This window comes from Schistocerca serialis, chromosome 8 (assembly GCF_023864345.2).
Source record: "Schistocerca serialis cubense isolate TAMUIC-IGC-003099 chromosome 8, iqSchSeri2.2, whole genome shotgun sequence".
Classification (NCBI taxonomy): Eukaryota; Metazoa; Arthropoda; class Insecta; order Orthoptera; family Acrididae; genus Schistocerca; species Schistocerca serialis.
The window spans coordinates 306,297,700-306,312,225 of NC_064645.1; the positions used below are offsets into that span (position 1 = coordinate 306,297,700).

Here is a 14,526-nt window from a genome sequence, read left to right on the forward strand (position 1 = left end):
TCTTTTTTTATGGTATAAGCACAAACATTCCACAGCTATTACAACAGTTGAGTACACTTATTTTAAACAATCTAAAACCAATAGGAATGGTGATAAGTTTCCTTGATAACACATCACTGCTAGTTACAAATGTACTTCATTGCCATCTTGACACCATTTTGGGAAAAGTGGCCCGTGAATACTAGTCCATACTGTACCTCTTTATTTCAGTTTTTCTAAACACTTTAGACTTAACTGGTTTTTTTTCTCTTCTTTTTATCCTGAACTGCTGTGTATGACTGAACTTAATAGCATACAATCAGTGCTACTGTTAAATTAAAATACTGCTTCTCAATCCAAACAATCTGCGGTGCTCTCAGATATTATAACAGAACACAGTCTCTGCAACACATATTTTGTGTGTGGCTTGTCTAAAGGCAGAAGAGAGATGCAAAACAGAAGAATGAAATTAAATTATAAAAGTAAGCTGTGTCTTAAAATGTTATGAAGAGTGACACTCAAAACCAATTTATATTTATTTTTAATGTATTTACAGCACTGAACCAAAAGTCCCTTAGAGAGAAATCATTTGTTGATTGACATAGTTTTAACACATTGACTAACATGACAGATAAATAAAGTCTTTAACATATGACCACTGATTCCATTTTAGTTGCATACAAGAACAGTGACAAATAGCCAAGTATATTGTCATAGTGCATATCACTACTATTTAATCAATATGCGTTGAATCAGATTTATGGTATGTGCTACAGGATATTGCTGCCCTCAAACACTAGGGAAGGCAAGGCTCTTGACAAAGAGTAACAGAGAAAAGAAAGAAATCAAACGAACACAAGTTAGGGTATTTTCATAAAGTGACAATTACTCATAATTGGACTGACAGTAAGCATCAAGTTTTTAGTGTCCTCCATTTCTCCATGTTAGGTACTATCCAGTGGAAGAAGTTACTAGTAATCAAGATGTCAATAAGAGATAGGTGTCAATCTGCCTGAACATATTCTTGTAAAATGTATCATCCCACAGAAGATCAGCAAAATATTGTTCTGTAAAAAATAAAAAAATGCCTTTATGTGTTGCACTGATGCTCACAGGACAAGAAAAATTATTTCTATGTTCACAACCATCTGTGATATTCATTTTAGTGTATCAAACACATCATATGTTACCAGATTTCTGAAAATCTAGGTCAATCAATGTATGATGCACTTTTAGTCTTTGTACTCTTGTCAAGAATCTGTTTCACCAAAAATACCCCTGGTGCAGACATAAATGTCAATTGGTAAGTCTTGTGTTGAGGTAGCTGCTACCATGCCACATTATATGAAACATGTCTTTGCAAAACAATAACCGACTTCATTTTTGCATGCAGGACAACTGATAACTAACAAAATCTTAATACTATTATGAAGAGGGTAATTGCTACTCACCATATAGCGGAGTTGCTGAGTCGCAGACAGGCACAACAAAAAGACAGTTACACAATAAGCTTTCTGCCAGCAAGGCCTTTGTCAAACACACACACACACACACACACACACTTTTGACAAAGGCCTTGTTGGCTGAAAGCTTATTGTGTGACAATCTTTTTGTTGTGCCGATCAGCGATTCAGCATCTCCACCATATGGTGAGGTGCTACTATCCTCTTCATAACATTCCATCCTCGATTTTCCATGTTTGAAAATCTTAATACTATATAGGCCACAGTTAACATGTAAATAGAGCTACTTGTTTTCATTTTGCAATAAATAATAAAAGCATTGACCAAGAAATGATCACACAAACAACTGTCACATGAAAACAAAGAATTTCAATTATGCAATCCTTTGCACCACACATTGCGTTACAAAATGTTGCCATTGACTCTTTACATAGTAATTCAGCACTTGTTGAGTTTTCTGTGTACAAAAGTCTCTCTAACAACAAAACAGACATACCAAAAAAAGGTTCATTTATATTGATGGGACTATATACATGACAATGAGTAAAATGGTGAGAGAAGGAACTCTAATGAAGTTCTACAAAACAGTGGGAATACTGTCTATACTTTATGGCAGTGAAACTCTGACAATAACACCTGGAAATGAGTGCTGAAGAGTAGCTGCATAAATGAGGTTTCTAAGAAGAGCAGGTTGTTATAGACTATCTGATATGATAAAGAGTATAACAGTCAGACATGAACTATGAGTTAAAAGCATAAATGAACAGATCATTAACTACAGAACCAAATGGAGAGATTATGAAACGAGAATGAAAAACTGGATGCTTAAGATGATAATGAGTTATTGGCCAATAAGGAAAACACCAATAGATAGACCAAGAAAGAGGTGGAGAATCAAATAGTGGCTAACCACAGACAACAGAGGCACCAAACAACAGGACATAACAGGCAAATACCTACCATTTCAACAATTTAAGTTGTATTTCTCCTTGCATGATCAAACAGACTTCACTCTGCATCACAATCCCTAAGTAACAAAGTCTAATACTATTCAACCAGAAAATAACTGGATACCTGCAATTAAAATAATATTTCTCCTTGCATAATCAAACAGACTTCACTCTGCATTACAAACCTTAAGTAACAAAGTCTAATACTATTCAACCAGAAAAAACTAGATTCCTGCAATTAAAATAATATTAAGTGCAATTACCACCATCAAACAATAAATCACAATTATCTGCAGTCTCCCAAATCATGAGGTTTAAGATCTATATGCAAACAAAATTTTCAGCTTTCCTGCAATGTAGGGGTTTAATAAAACAGATTTCCTCCCACATAACCACATCTAAATGCAAAGCAATGCATTGTATTAGAACAGCTCTTATCTTAACATTATGTGTGAGATATCATTCTTAGTACACAACATCAGTCAATTCCGTTGGCACCATCAAGCCGTATGCCGTCGACACAAGAAGGGAAACTGATTGCAGCAGTACATCTGTCAACATCCTACCCAGAAAGACAGTCATTTACCTTGCAGGAAATATGTTTGCAATTTCACTAGTACTCAACAGTTTTGCACCACACAAACAGGCCACAGCATGTGCAAGTCACACATCACCATACTCAACACTGGAACCAGAGGAGCTTGAGGAGAGACGGTACTGTTCAGGTACAGCAGAAAGTGGAGGGTACCGCACTGCTGGCAGTGGTGAGTAGAACTCTTCGTCGGCTGAGCTGGGAGAGGGTGGTGATCGCTCATCTTGTTCTTGCAGCAACTGCCGGAACTCCTGGATGCTCTCATTAAGTGACCACAGTTGAGAGAGCAGAGAGAGATCGAGCTGCCTTAGCCCAAACTGCAACAAAGAAAAAGGAGCACTTCCTTAAAAACAAAATTACAGAAAACTCGTGGATCAAAAGTAAGTGCAATTCATATAAGTGACATACAAGTTCTCAATTATTCGGGCATAAATTATCCATTCAAGAATGAGATATTCACTCTGTAATAGTGTGTGTGGAAGTAATCTGTTGTAACTGAAGTGAATATTTTCATTTAGAATACACTATTATGCACATAACCCGTGTTTTATTACTGAAAGATGACGCTGTCTTAAGTCCAGCAACCATGAAACAGTTTCCATTGTTTCCCATTTACCTTTAGTTTAAATGATGAGACTCTACCCTTTTAACATGTCAGCAGCCAGTTTCCTATCTACATGTTTGCTTAGGCTTTTCCTTCAGATGTAAACATTGAAGGTTTCCACCTCATTTAAAACCAAGACTCTGAAAAGCGTTGCTGTGTTATTTGATGCAGGACAAAATTTGCTTGACTATACCAGTGTTTCAACTATCCAGAAAATGAGAATGAGAACAGTAGTGCAGAAAAAAGTGAATAAAAATAGAAACAGTAAAACTGGATCATTATATCCTGGAAGCGAACTGAAAGCAAGTGAATAAAAATAGAAACAGTAAAACTGGATCATTATATCCTGGAAGCGAACTGAAAGCAAGTGATATGAAATATACTGTCTGTTTTAAGTGTATTTTAGTAAATAAATTTTCCTTAGCGAGTAATATGTAAGTAGCGCAAAGGACTTCTAAATGCAAAATTGTGACATACAGCATTTGCAGAAAATATCTGTTTCCTCTAAAAACACTTGTATTTTGTATTATCCATGTTTTCTCATTGTCCATAAAGACTCAAGTCTATAGTAATGTAGATAATGGGGAGCTTACTTTAAATATGCTCAACAAGAATTTGATGGATCATTGCCAGAAAAGAAACTGGGGTGACTTAGAAATGAGAATAAACACTGACAGACTAAAAATGTAAATACCATAGAGACAGTGAATGAGATCTTTGCCTTTCGGGAGTTTTGAAGATAAAGTGAGGAGTGGTATCATAAATACTAACAAAGAGATAGAGGGGCTGGCCAGTACTTACCTCATCTCATTACAGCCAACAGATAACACAAAACAGAACAGAAAATTTACATTCCTAGCTTTCGGAGGGGAAAAAAGGGAAGAAGGGAAAGTGGATTCAGTTACTCACAACCCAGGTTATGAAGCAACAGAGAAAGGTAAACAGGGAGGGTAGCAAGGATGGAGGCATGGTTGTCATGGACAAAGTTCCGAAAGCTAGGAATGTAAATTTTCTGTTCTGTTTTGTGTTATCTATCGGCTGTACTGAGCTGAGGTAAGTACTGGCCAGCCCCTCTATCTCTTTGTTAGTATTTGTTTCACATCTTTATATGAGATTTTAGAGTAGTATCATAACACAGATTTCTCATTTGGACTGTGAACCATAAGGAGTGCTTGAGTATCTCAATTGAAACACACCTGCCAGTATAAAGAATATATTTATTTCTGGCATCATCTGGCACACAGATTTCAACAGTGAGAACTGTCCTCTGAAAATGTGTTCCACTCTACTCAGCCATCAGTTTTGTGCACTTAACCATGTATTCTGCTTCAGTATTGTGAAAGAAGGAAGGTTGGTCTGTGAAAACTAGTTAACATAGAAATAATTCCAACATTTGCCTGAAAGGATTTAGGAAAACCACATCAAACTTACACGGGGATGGTTTGACAAGGATAAAACAGATTGGACAAACCTCTGATATGATATGTTTGGTTAAGCATGGAGATCCAAAGTTTTGTTCCTGACTAGTGGTTTAATTCCCACTTGTTCACACACGAGAGATGCTTATGGCAGCACCACGTGAATAATCATGACTCTCATTATTTCTATGCTACTTGCTCCCAGCTGTCAGGTACAACACTGATCTAGATCAGAAATGCTTAAATCATGAGTTTTCAACATTTTCAGGCATGTGGTCAACCAGTGATGATAGCAAAACTGAGTATGTTTGAGCACTATTGGGACTGTGAATCTATATTAGTGTGGTACAGCAACCATATATGGAGTTAAGAAACAGAGGACTGGTGTAGAACTAGCTTCTTCCATTATGAAATAAATTATCTGCAAGAAGGAACAAAAAAAAAAAAAAAAAAAAAAAACAATATTGTATACTACTTCAGACAAATAATGGGACAATTCCTACTGGTAGGCCATTGTAGACTACCTTTCTCTTCATTGTCAAATGAGACCCGCAATTATGTAAATACCTGTACATACAAATTATGTTTTCTTTGTGCTAAAACTACAACACTATACATTTATTTTTAAAATGTGATCCGCAGACTAATATAATTACTACAATTACTACTGCAATTATAGACAGAGGTAGTGAGCCCATAGTGGTTCAACACTAGTTGCTGGAGGACCATAAACAACAAGTTGATTCATGTGAATGTGCAGCTAAGGGAAACGTGGTACAAGTGTTCTTCAAGGAAGACATGCCTTTCCCTTGCCATATGCCTTGACATTGTCCTTCTGAAATATTGTATGTGTAATTACATGAAGGAGGGACAATACCTCAGCCTCCAGCAGCTGCTGTTCAGATTTTTCTCAATATGTAGTATTTGATACTGCATGTTGCACCTAATAGTGCCTTAAACAATCACACATGGCGTACGTCCATTACACTGTTAAACAATACACTCTCCCAATTTGGAATTATCACTTTAGCATCCAAAATGTACAACAATAATGAAAATTCCTGGATGGGGCAATACATAAAATAATGGAAAGGCAACCACTCATTGACAGTGGATCGAAGCTTGGAGCACAATAACGCACAACAGGAAACAGCACTCACACTAGCCTTTGAGCACTACCTCTTTTTCTAGTAATAGCGCACATCAGACACCCAAAACATTCCTGGGCCACAACAAGACTCCACATCCACTGCAGTGTGCGTTTGGATGGTTGTGTGTGTGAATGTATTGCCAGAAAAAGAGTTAGTGCTCAAAAGATAGTGTGAATGCTGTTTTACATTATGTTTTACTGTGCTCCACGCACCAATCTGCTATAAGTGAATGGTTGCTTTTCCATTATTTTATATTCATTAGCATATAACGTACTTGCAGCGGCAGCCTTTGCTGTATGAAATATCTGTATCTGCTATATCTGTAATACCCAGCCAGATCTTGACAAAATAACAACCTGGTGCAGAGGCAGGAAACTTGCTCTTAATGTAGAATAACAAAAGCTGTGCACTTCATGAAATGTAAGAACACGTGGTACCTTTAGAGTACTGGATGAATGAGCCAGAGCTAGAATCATTCATGTCAAACAAACATTTGAGTAACAGTGCTTAAGTGGAGCAATTATACAGGATATCCTACAAAGAATGGCCAATATTCAGGGGTATGACAGAAATGATCTTTCAGAGAAAAATATACTAGTAAACCTAGGTTCTACAATGCATACCTTAAGAGCTATGAGCGTTTGTTAAGTGAAAGAGATGTGTTTCACAGTAGTGAAGATGAACAAGTACTCATAGCTCATAAGGTATGCTTTTTAGAGCCCATGTTTATTAGACTTTTTTTGTTTGAATGATTATTTCTGTCATATTCCTGAATATTGACCATTTCTCCTGGGACACACTGTATAGAGACTGTTGTATGTAAAACAAATGGTGTTACATAATTCATTGATAAACCACTGGGAAATCATATTTTCTAGCGAAGAGATCATTCTCGAATACTGTTCTAGTGACTGGGACTCAGGTTGGACCAATGGGGCAATCACTCGATGAAAGACACCTAACATCTCATGAAAACTTTCGTAGAAAACTTTGAGTATCAGCTTTCACAGTCAGAAGTATGAATATTCTTCAGCCTCTTATCATCCTATCCACTCTTTTAGTCAAGCTCAAGCTGTATCATAAAACTCTTTTCTCCCCAACGGAACTCAGTATGTCTTCATTAATTTGCAATCTACCCGTCTAAGCTTCATTGGACGCTGTGGCCGAGCGGTTCTAGGCACTTCAGTCCGGAACTGCACTGCTGCTACAGTTGCAGGTTCGAATCCTGCCTCGGGCATGGATGTCTGTGACGTCCTTAGGTTATTTAGGTTTAAGTAGTTCTAAGTCTAGGGGACTGATGACCTCAGATGTTAAGTCCTATAGTGCTTAGAGCCATTTGAACCATTTTTTTGTCTAATCTTCAGAATTCTTCTGTAGCACCACATTTCACAAGCATGTATTCTCTCCTTGTCTGTACTGTTTATAGTCAATGTTTCACATCCATACAAACCTAAGCACCAAACAAGTACATTCAGAAACGACTTTCTAATACTTAAACTTGCATTCGCCATGATGTAGGTATATAACAAATTTCTATACTTTCAGTTACGTATGGTATTAGGAATGTTTGCTAACTACTACTGTAGTCTGTAATGCATTGTCATCCTCATCTACAATTATGTTATCCTCAAATTGCAAAACATGCCTACTACTTTCAGTGTCTTATTTCAGAATCTAATATCCTCAGTATTGCTTGATGTAATTCGGCTACAATCCATCACCCTTCCTACACTTTTATATACGTTCTTCTTATAAAAACTTATTTCAGGACACTGTCTATTCTGTTCATCTGATTATCCAAGCTCTTTGCCATGTTCATCAGCAAATGTTGAAGGTTTTATTTTCTCGCCATGAACTTTAATTCCCTCTCAAATTTCTCCTTACCTTCACTGCTTGATCATTGTATGGTGTAAATCATTACCTGTCGTTATTAGGCATTCTTGTGGCACTTCCTTGTGGTACTCCAGACACAGTCTGTATGCGCAATGAGAAGTCTTTGCATACTTTGGTCAATCCCACTGTAATAATTACTTTCAGGACAAAACAAAAGCCCATGCGCTGCAAATATTCATGGATGTATTGGTTCAAATGACTCTGAGCACTATGGGACTTAACTTCTGAGGTCATCAGTCCCCTAGAACTTAGAACTACTTAAAACTAACTAACCTAAGGACATCACACACACCCATGCCCGAGGGAGGATTCGAACCTGCGACCGTAGCGGTGGCACGGTTCCAGACTGTAGCGCTTAGATCCGCTCAGCCACCCCCGCTGGCCATGGATATATCTGCAGAGATCCGTAACAATAATTATTTTGTGGTTGAATGTTACAATATAACGGCAATGTTACTATTTTCGTTTGTTTGCTTTATATGCGTCCAGTAGTGATAATTATTATCGTTTTATGTCAGTATCATTACCCATTTGGGACAGTACACCATTATGTGGGCTAGAATGGGTACTTTCCTGGAGAGGATAGAGGCGTTGCTGTTATCTGCAAAGGCTGAAGATAGCGAGGTGGCGATTTTCCAAATAGTTATTTCGTACCAGCAGCTGTCATTCTCAGCTATTCCTGTTTCGTTCACATACTTGTAAATACCGAAAGCTGACACTAAGCTGAAGGCTCTTCTAGGATACTCCCTTCATAGGAATATTCGCCCCACGTCCTGGCTCATGTTGGTGTATCATATACGAGATTAAGTAGCAGTCAAATGAAAACGAGTGATGGAAAAAAGTGGCTACACTGATTATTATTTCAAAAGTAATCGCCGTAACTGTTAATACGTTTATCCCACTGTGAGACAAGACGGGTAAAATTTATCCCACTGTGAGACAGGACGGTTGATCTCAAACTCTGTCCGAACAGACCTCGGAAGGTCCAACGCTAACGACTGGCCGACCGCCGTGTTGTATTCAGCCGATAGGCGTCACTCGATGCGGAGATGGAGTGGGATGTGGTCGGCACGACACCGGACGGCCATTCGTCCATGCAAGTGCTAACCACGCCAGACAGCGCTAAACTTCGGTGATCTGATGGGAATCGGTGTTACCACCGCAACATGGCACTCGGTGCTCGACACGGTCAGTGCCTTCGTGAAAAATGTTTGCAGTTACGACGTAAGCATGTTGTATCCAGGAGTGCGGTTCTTCGTCCGGAGCCAGTCGATAGCCACGAATGTCTTTCTTCGGGCTCCAAAAATATAGAAATCGTACGGGGAGAGATCGGGACTGTATGAGAATGTGTGAGGGCTTTCAAGTGAAACTTCTACAACCTAGCCGAAACGACCATGGAACCAATATGTGGGAGTGCATTATCCTGCAACAAAAAGATGTCATCAGTCACTATTCCTGGCCGCTTGGACTTCATGCCGCGCTTCAATCTTTGCCGCTGTTCAATAATAAGACGCCGTGTGTCAGGGAGTCAATGAGGAGCGGGCCCTTGCAGTCACAGAAAAAGGTCATCACCACTTTTCCGGATCTGGTGTGCACGGCTCTGACTGTTTTAAGTGGCGTGAATCCATGTGGCCCTGACGCGAGCTGGTGTGTTTGGCTTCGGATATTTAAGGTGGGGATGAATCCATGTGCCTCTGAGCTTATTCTACGGCTCAAGATTATGATACCGTGTTTCATCTGCCGCAACAATACGAGACAGGAAACGATACTCTTCATGGTAATAACGTTCCATGTGCTGTAATGACGTTCATATTGTGTTCAACTTATGCTCCTTCGTCAGGCTGTGGAGAACCAGTTGCGCACAAATTTTCCGGAACCTCAGATGCTGTTTCATGATGGCGTGAGCGTTGCCACGACTGATGCTTAACATGAGCCGAATGTCTTCCTCTGTCTGATGTCGCTAATTTCTGATGGCAGCATCCACTGCAGTAATGACAGAAGGGGGTAATGACACCATGAGCCTGTCCTAGTTGACTGCCGTTTTTCAGTGGCACCCCACCTTCTCAAAATCATTTATTCCACGCAAATACACGCGCGCGTAACAGTCTGTATTCGTCATACACAGCAGACATATGGGAACGTATTTCGCTTCGTGACACTTCTTCCGCACTAGACCTCGCTGTTCAACTTCCTCCCCCTCCACAGTGAAGTCGGACGCACACAACTAGCTGACTCAATGTCGGGCACATCTAACAGACCAATAGCACAGCAGTGACCGTTCGCTCCCGTCCTTCCTTTTTCCCAGTAGAGGGCATATCTATACATATATCTAACTGCATTACCAACATCCGCATTATGCTCGTTACACAGGTTACACCAGGGGGAACGGTCACAATATACAGGTACATCGCAGGATGATCGTTCGAAGCAAAAAAGTCTACTAAACATGAGCTCTAAAATGCACACCTTAAGAGTGATGAGCACTTGCTCATCTTCGCTACTCTGAAAGAGATCTCTTCTACTGAACAGCTGCTCATAGCTCTCAAGGTATGCATTGTAGAGCCCATGTATACTTCACTTTTTTTTCTTGTTTTGGTCCGTATTACATTCCTCCAAAATACGGAAAGCTTTGTGCTTGCAATTCAGGATATTTGTTTCACAGAATTGAAGATGAAGAATTACTCATAGCTCTTAAGGATGCGTCTTAGAGGCCATGTTAATTGTCCTGTCACAAGGTGGAATATCAGGACATATGTCACAAGCCCGTGTCTTGTACAAAACTTAGTTAAAAACTGCTTTTTCCCCTTCGAAATGACACACACTAGTGTTGTTTCCTGGGCAAACGAAAACAAACAAGGTTAACTCCACTTTCCTGCCGTGCGGTTAAAGGCGCTGCAGTCTGGAACCGCAAGACCGCTACGGTCGCAGGTTCGAATCCTGCCTCGGGCATGGATGTTTGTGATGTCCTTAGGTTAGTTAGGTTTAACTAGTTCTAAGTTCTAGGGGACTAATGACCTCAGCAGTTGAGTCCCATCGTGCTCAGAGCCATTTGAACCATTTTGAACCACTTTCCTGGTTCGAACGATCTTTCCTGCCATATACCTGAATATTGTTACCTTTCCTCCTCGGCCACCCTGAACAGTCTGTCTCGTTTTTATTCGATTGTCCCTTATGCATAATGTACGGTACAAAATCAGCAAATCACTCACGACTTCTCTGAAATTTAATTACAAGAACACATTAGAACATACACTACTTGCCATTAAAATTGTTACACCACGAAGATGACGTGCTACAGACGCCAAATTAAACCGGCAGCAAGAAGATGCAGTGATATGCAAATGATTAGCTTTTCAGAGCATTCACACAAGGTTGGCGCCGGTGGCGACACCTACAACGTGCTGACATGAGGAAAGTATCCAACCGATTTCTCATACACAAACAGCAGTTGACCGGCGTTGCCTGGTGAAACGTCGTTGTGATGCCTCATGTAAGGAGGAGAAATGCGTACCATCACGTATCCGACTTTGATAAAGGTAGGATTGTAGCCTATCGCGATTGCGGTTTACCGTATCGCGACATTGCTGCTCGCGTTGGTCGAGATCCAATGACTGTTAGCAGAATATGGAACCGGTGGGTTCAGGAGGGTAATACGGAACGCCGTGCTGGATCCCAGCGGTCTCGTATCACTAGCAGTCGAGATGACAGGCATCTTATCCGCATGGCTGTAACTGATCGTGCAGCCACGTCTCGATCCCTGAGTCAACAGATGGGGACGTTTGCAAGACAAGAACCATCTGCACGAACAGTTCGACGACGTTTGCAGCAGCATGGACTATCAGCTCGGAGCCCATGGCTGCGGTTACCCTTGACGCTGCATCACGGACAGGAGCGCCTGCGATGGTGTAGTCAACGACGCACCTGGTGCACGGATGGCAAAACGTCATGTTTTCGGATGAATCCAGGTTCTGTTTACAGCATCATGATGGTCGCATCCGTGTTTGGCGACATCCCGGTGAACACATATCGAAAGCGCGTATTCGTCATCGCCTTACTGGCGTATCACCCGGCGTGATGGTATGGGGTGCCATTGGTTACACGTCTCGGTCACCTCTTGTTCGCATTGACGGCTCTTTGAACAGTTGACGTTACATTTCAGATGTGTTACGACCCGTGGCTCTACCCTTCATTCGATCCCTGCGAAACCCTACATTTCAGCAGGATAATGCGCGACTGCATGTTGCAGGACCTGTATGGGCCTTTCTGGATACAGAAAATGTTCGACTGCTGCCCTGGCCAGCACATTCTCCAGATCTCTCACCAATTGAAAACGTCTGGTGAATGGTGGCCGAGCAACTGGCTCGTCACAATACGCCAGTCACTACTCGTGTTGAAGCTGCATGGGCAGCTGTACCTGTACACGCCGTCCAAGCTCTGTTTGACTCAATGCCCAGGCGTATCAAGGCCGTTATTAGGTCCAGAAGTGGTTGTTCTGGGTACTGATTTCTCAGTATCTACGCATCCAAATTGCGTGAAAATGGAATCACATGTCACTTCTAGTATAATATATTTGTCCAATGAATACCCGTTTATCATCTGCATTTCTTCTTGGTGTAGCAATTTTAATGGCCAGTAGTGTATGTTTATCACATTGCCAATTGTAGCAAATTAACAAGAAACTTCCTGGCACATTAAAACTGTGTGCCAGATCTGGACTCGAACACGGGACCTTTGCCAGGCGCAGCGAGTTCTCTACCGACTGACGTGAGATATCCAAGCACGACTAACAATCCACTCTCACAGCTCTACTTCTGCCAGCATCTCTCTCCTGGAGACATTAGCATGATTAAATATTATGGTAAAGTAGCGTACATTTTATAAACGAATTACGTTACAAAAATTTGGCGGTGTGCAATATATGAGAACTGGTTATGACTACATTTTGGTTCCCAATGTTGCTGAATGTTCCGCGGAAAAATTCACTAAATCTGTTTCGCTTATAACGACAGGTAACTATAACATATGGAACAGTCGGCCGGAGTGGCCGTGCGGTTCTAGGAGCTACAGTCTGGAACCGACCGACTGCTACGGTCGCAGGTTCGAATCCTGCCTCGGGCATGGATGTGTGTGATGCCCTTAGGTTAGTTAGGTTTAATTAGTTCTACGTTCTAGGCGACTGATGACCTCAGAAGTTAAGTCGCATAGTGCTCAGGGCCATTTGAACCATTTTGAACATATGGAACATATCAACATTATGGTTGTTGTTGTGGTCTTCAGTCCTGAGACTGGTGTGATGCAGCTCTCCATGCTACTCTATGCTTTGCAAGCTTCTTCATCTCCCCGTACCTACTTTAACTTACATATTTCTGAATCTGCTTGGTGTATTCATCTCTTGGTTTGCCTCTACGATTTTTACCCTCCACGCTGCACTCCAATACTAAATTGGTGATCCCTTGATGCCTCAGAACATGTCCTACCAACCGATCCCTTCTTCTTGTCAAGTTGTGTCACAAACTCCTCTTCTCCCCAATTCTATTCAATACCTCCTCATTAGTTATGTGATCTACCCATCTAATCTTCAGCATTCTTCTGTAGCACAACATTTCGAAAGCTTCCATTCTCTTCTTGTCCAAACTATTTATCGTCCATGTTTCACTTCCATACATGGCTACACTCCATACAAATACTTTCAGAAACGACTTCCTGACACTCGATGTTAACAAATTTCTCTTCTTCAGAAACGCTGTCCTTGCCATTGCCAGTCTACATTTTATATACTCTCTACTTCGACCATCATCAGTTATTTTGCTCCTCAAATAGCAAAACTCCTTTACTACTTTAAGTGTCTCATTTCCTAATCTAATTCTCTCAGCATCATCAGACTTAATTCGACGGAAAAATTCACTAAATCTGTTTCGCTTATAACATATGGAACAGCCGGCTGGAGTGGCCGTTTTGCTTTTGTTGTTGTTCATCTTATATCTTCCTTTCAAGAGACTGTCCATTCCGTTCAACTGCTCTTCCAAGTGCTTTGCTGTCTCTGACGGAATTACAATGTCATCGGCGAACCTCAATGCTTTTATTTCTTCTCCATGGATTTTAATACCTACTCTGAATTTTTCTTTTGTTTCCTTTACTGCTTGCTCAATACACAGATTGAATAACATCGGGGAGAGGCTACAATACCTGCTTCCCTTTCGTGTCCCTCGACTCTTATAACTGCCATCTGGTTTCTGTTCAAATTGTAAATAGTCTTTCGCTCCCTGTATTTTACCCCTGCCACCATCAGAATTTGAAAGAGTATTCCAGTCAACATTGTCAAAAGCTTTCTTTAAGTCTACAAATGCTGGGAACGTACGGTTGCCTTTCCTTAATCTTTCTTCTAAGATAGGTCGTAAGGTCAGTATTGCCTAACGTGTTCCAACATTTCTACGGAATCCAAACTCATCTTCCCCGAGGTCGGCTTCTATCAGTTT

General features: G+C 40.7%; 1 protein-coding gene across 1 annotated transcript in view; it reads right to left on the reverse strand.

Annotated features, from left to right (window-relative positions):
- Nucleotides 1-254: 254 nt before the first annotated feature.
- LOC126416989 (uncharacterized) overlaps nt 255-14,526 on the reverse strand; it is a 255,647-nt gene continuing 241,375 nt past the window's right edge. The window contains exon 3 of the mRNA XM_050084874.1: nt 255-3,301. Coding sequence (XP_049940831.1) covers nt 3,056-3,301 — 246 coding nt within the window. The 3' untranslated portion in view covers nt 255-3,055. The remainder of the gene's footprint in view (nt 3,302-14,526) is intronic.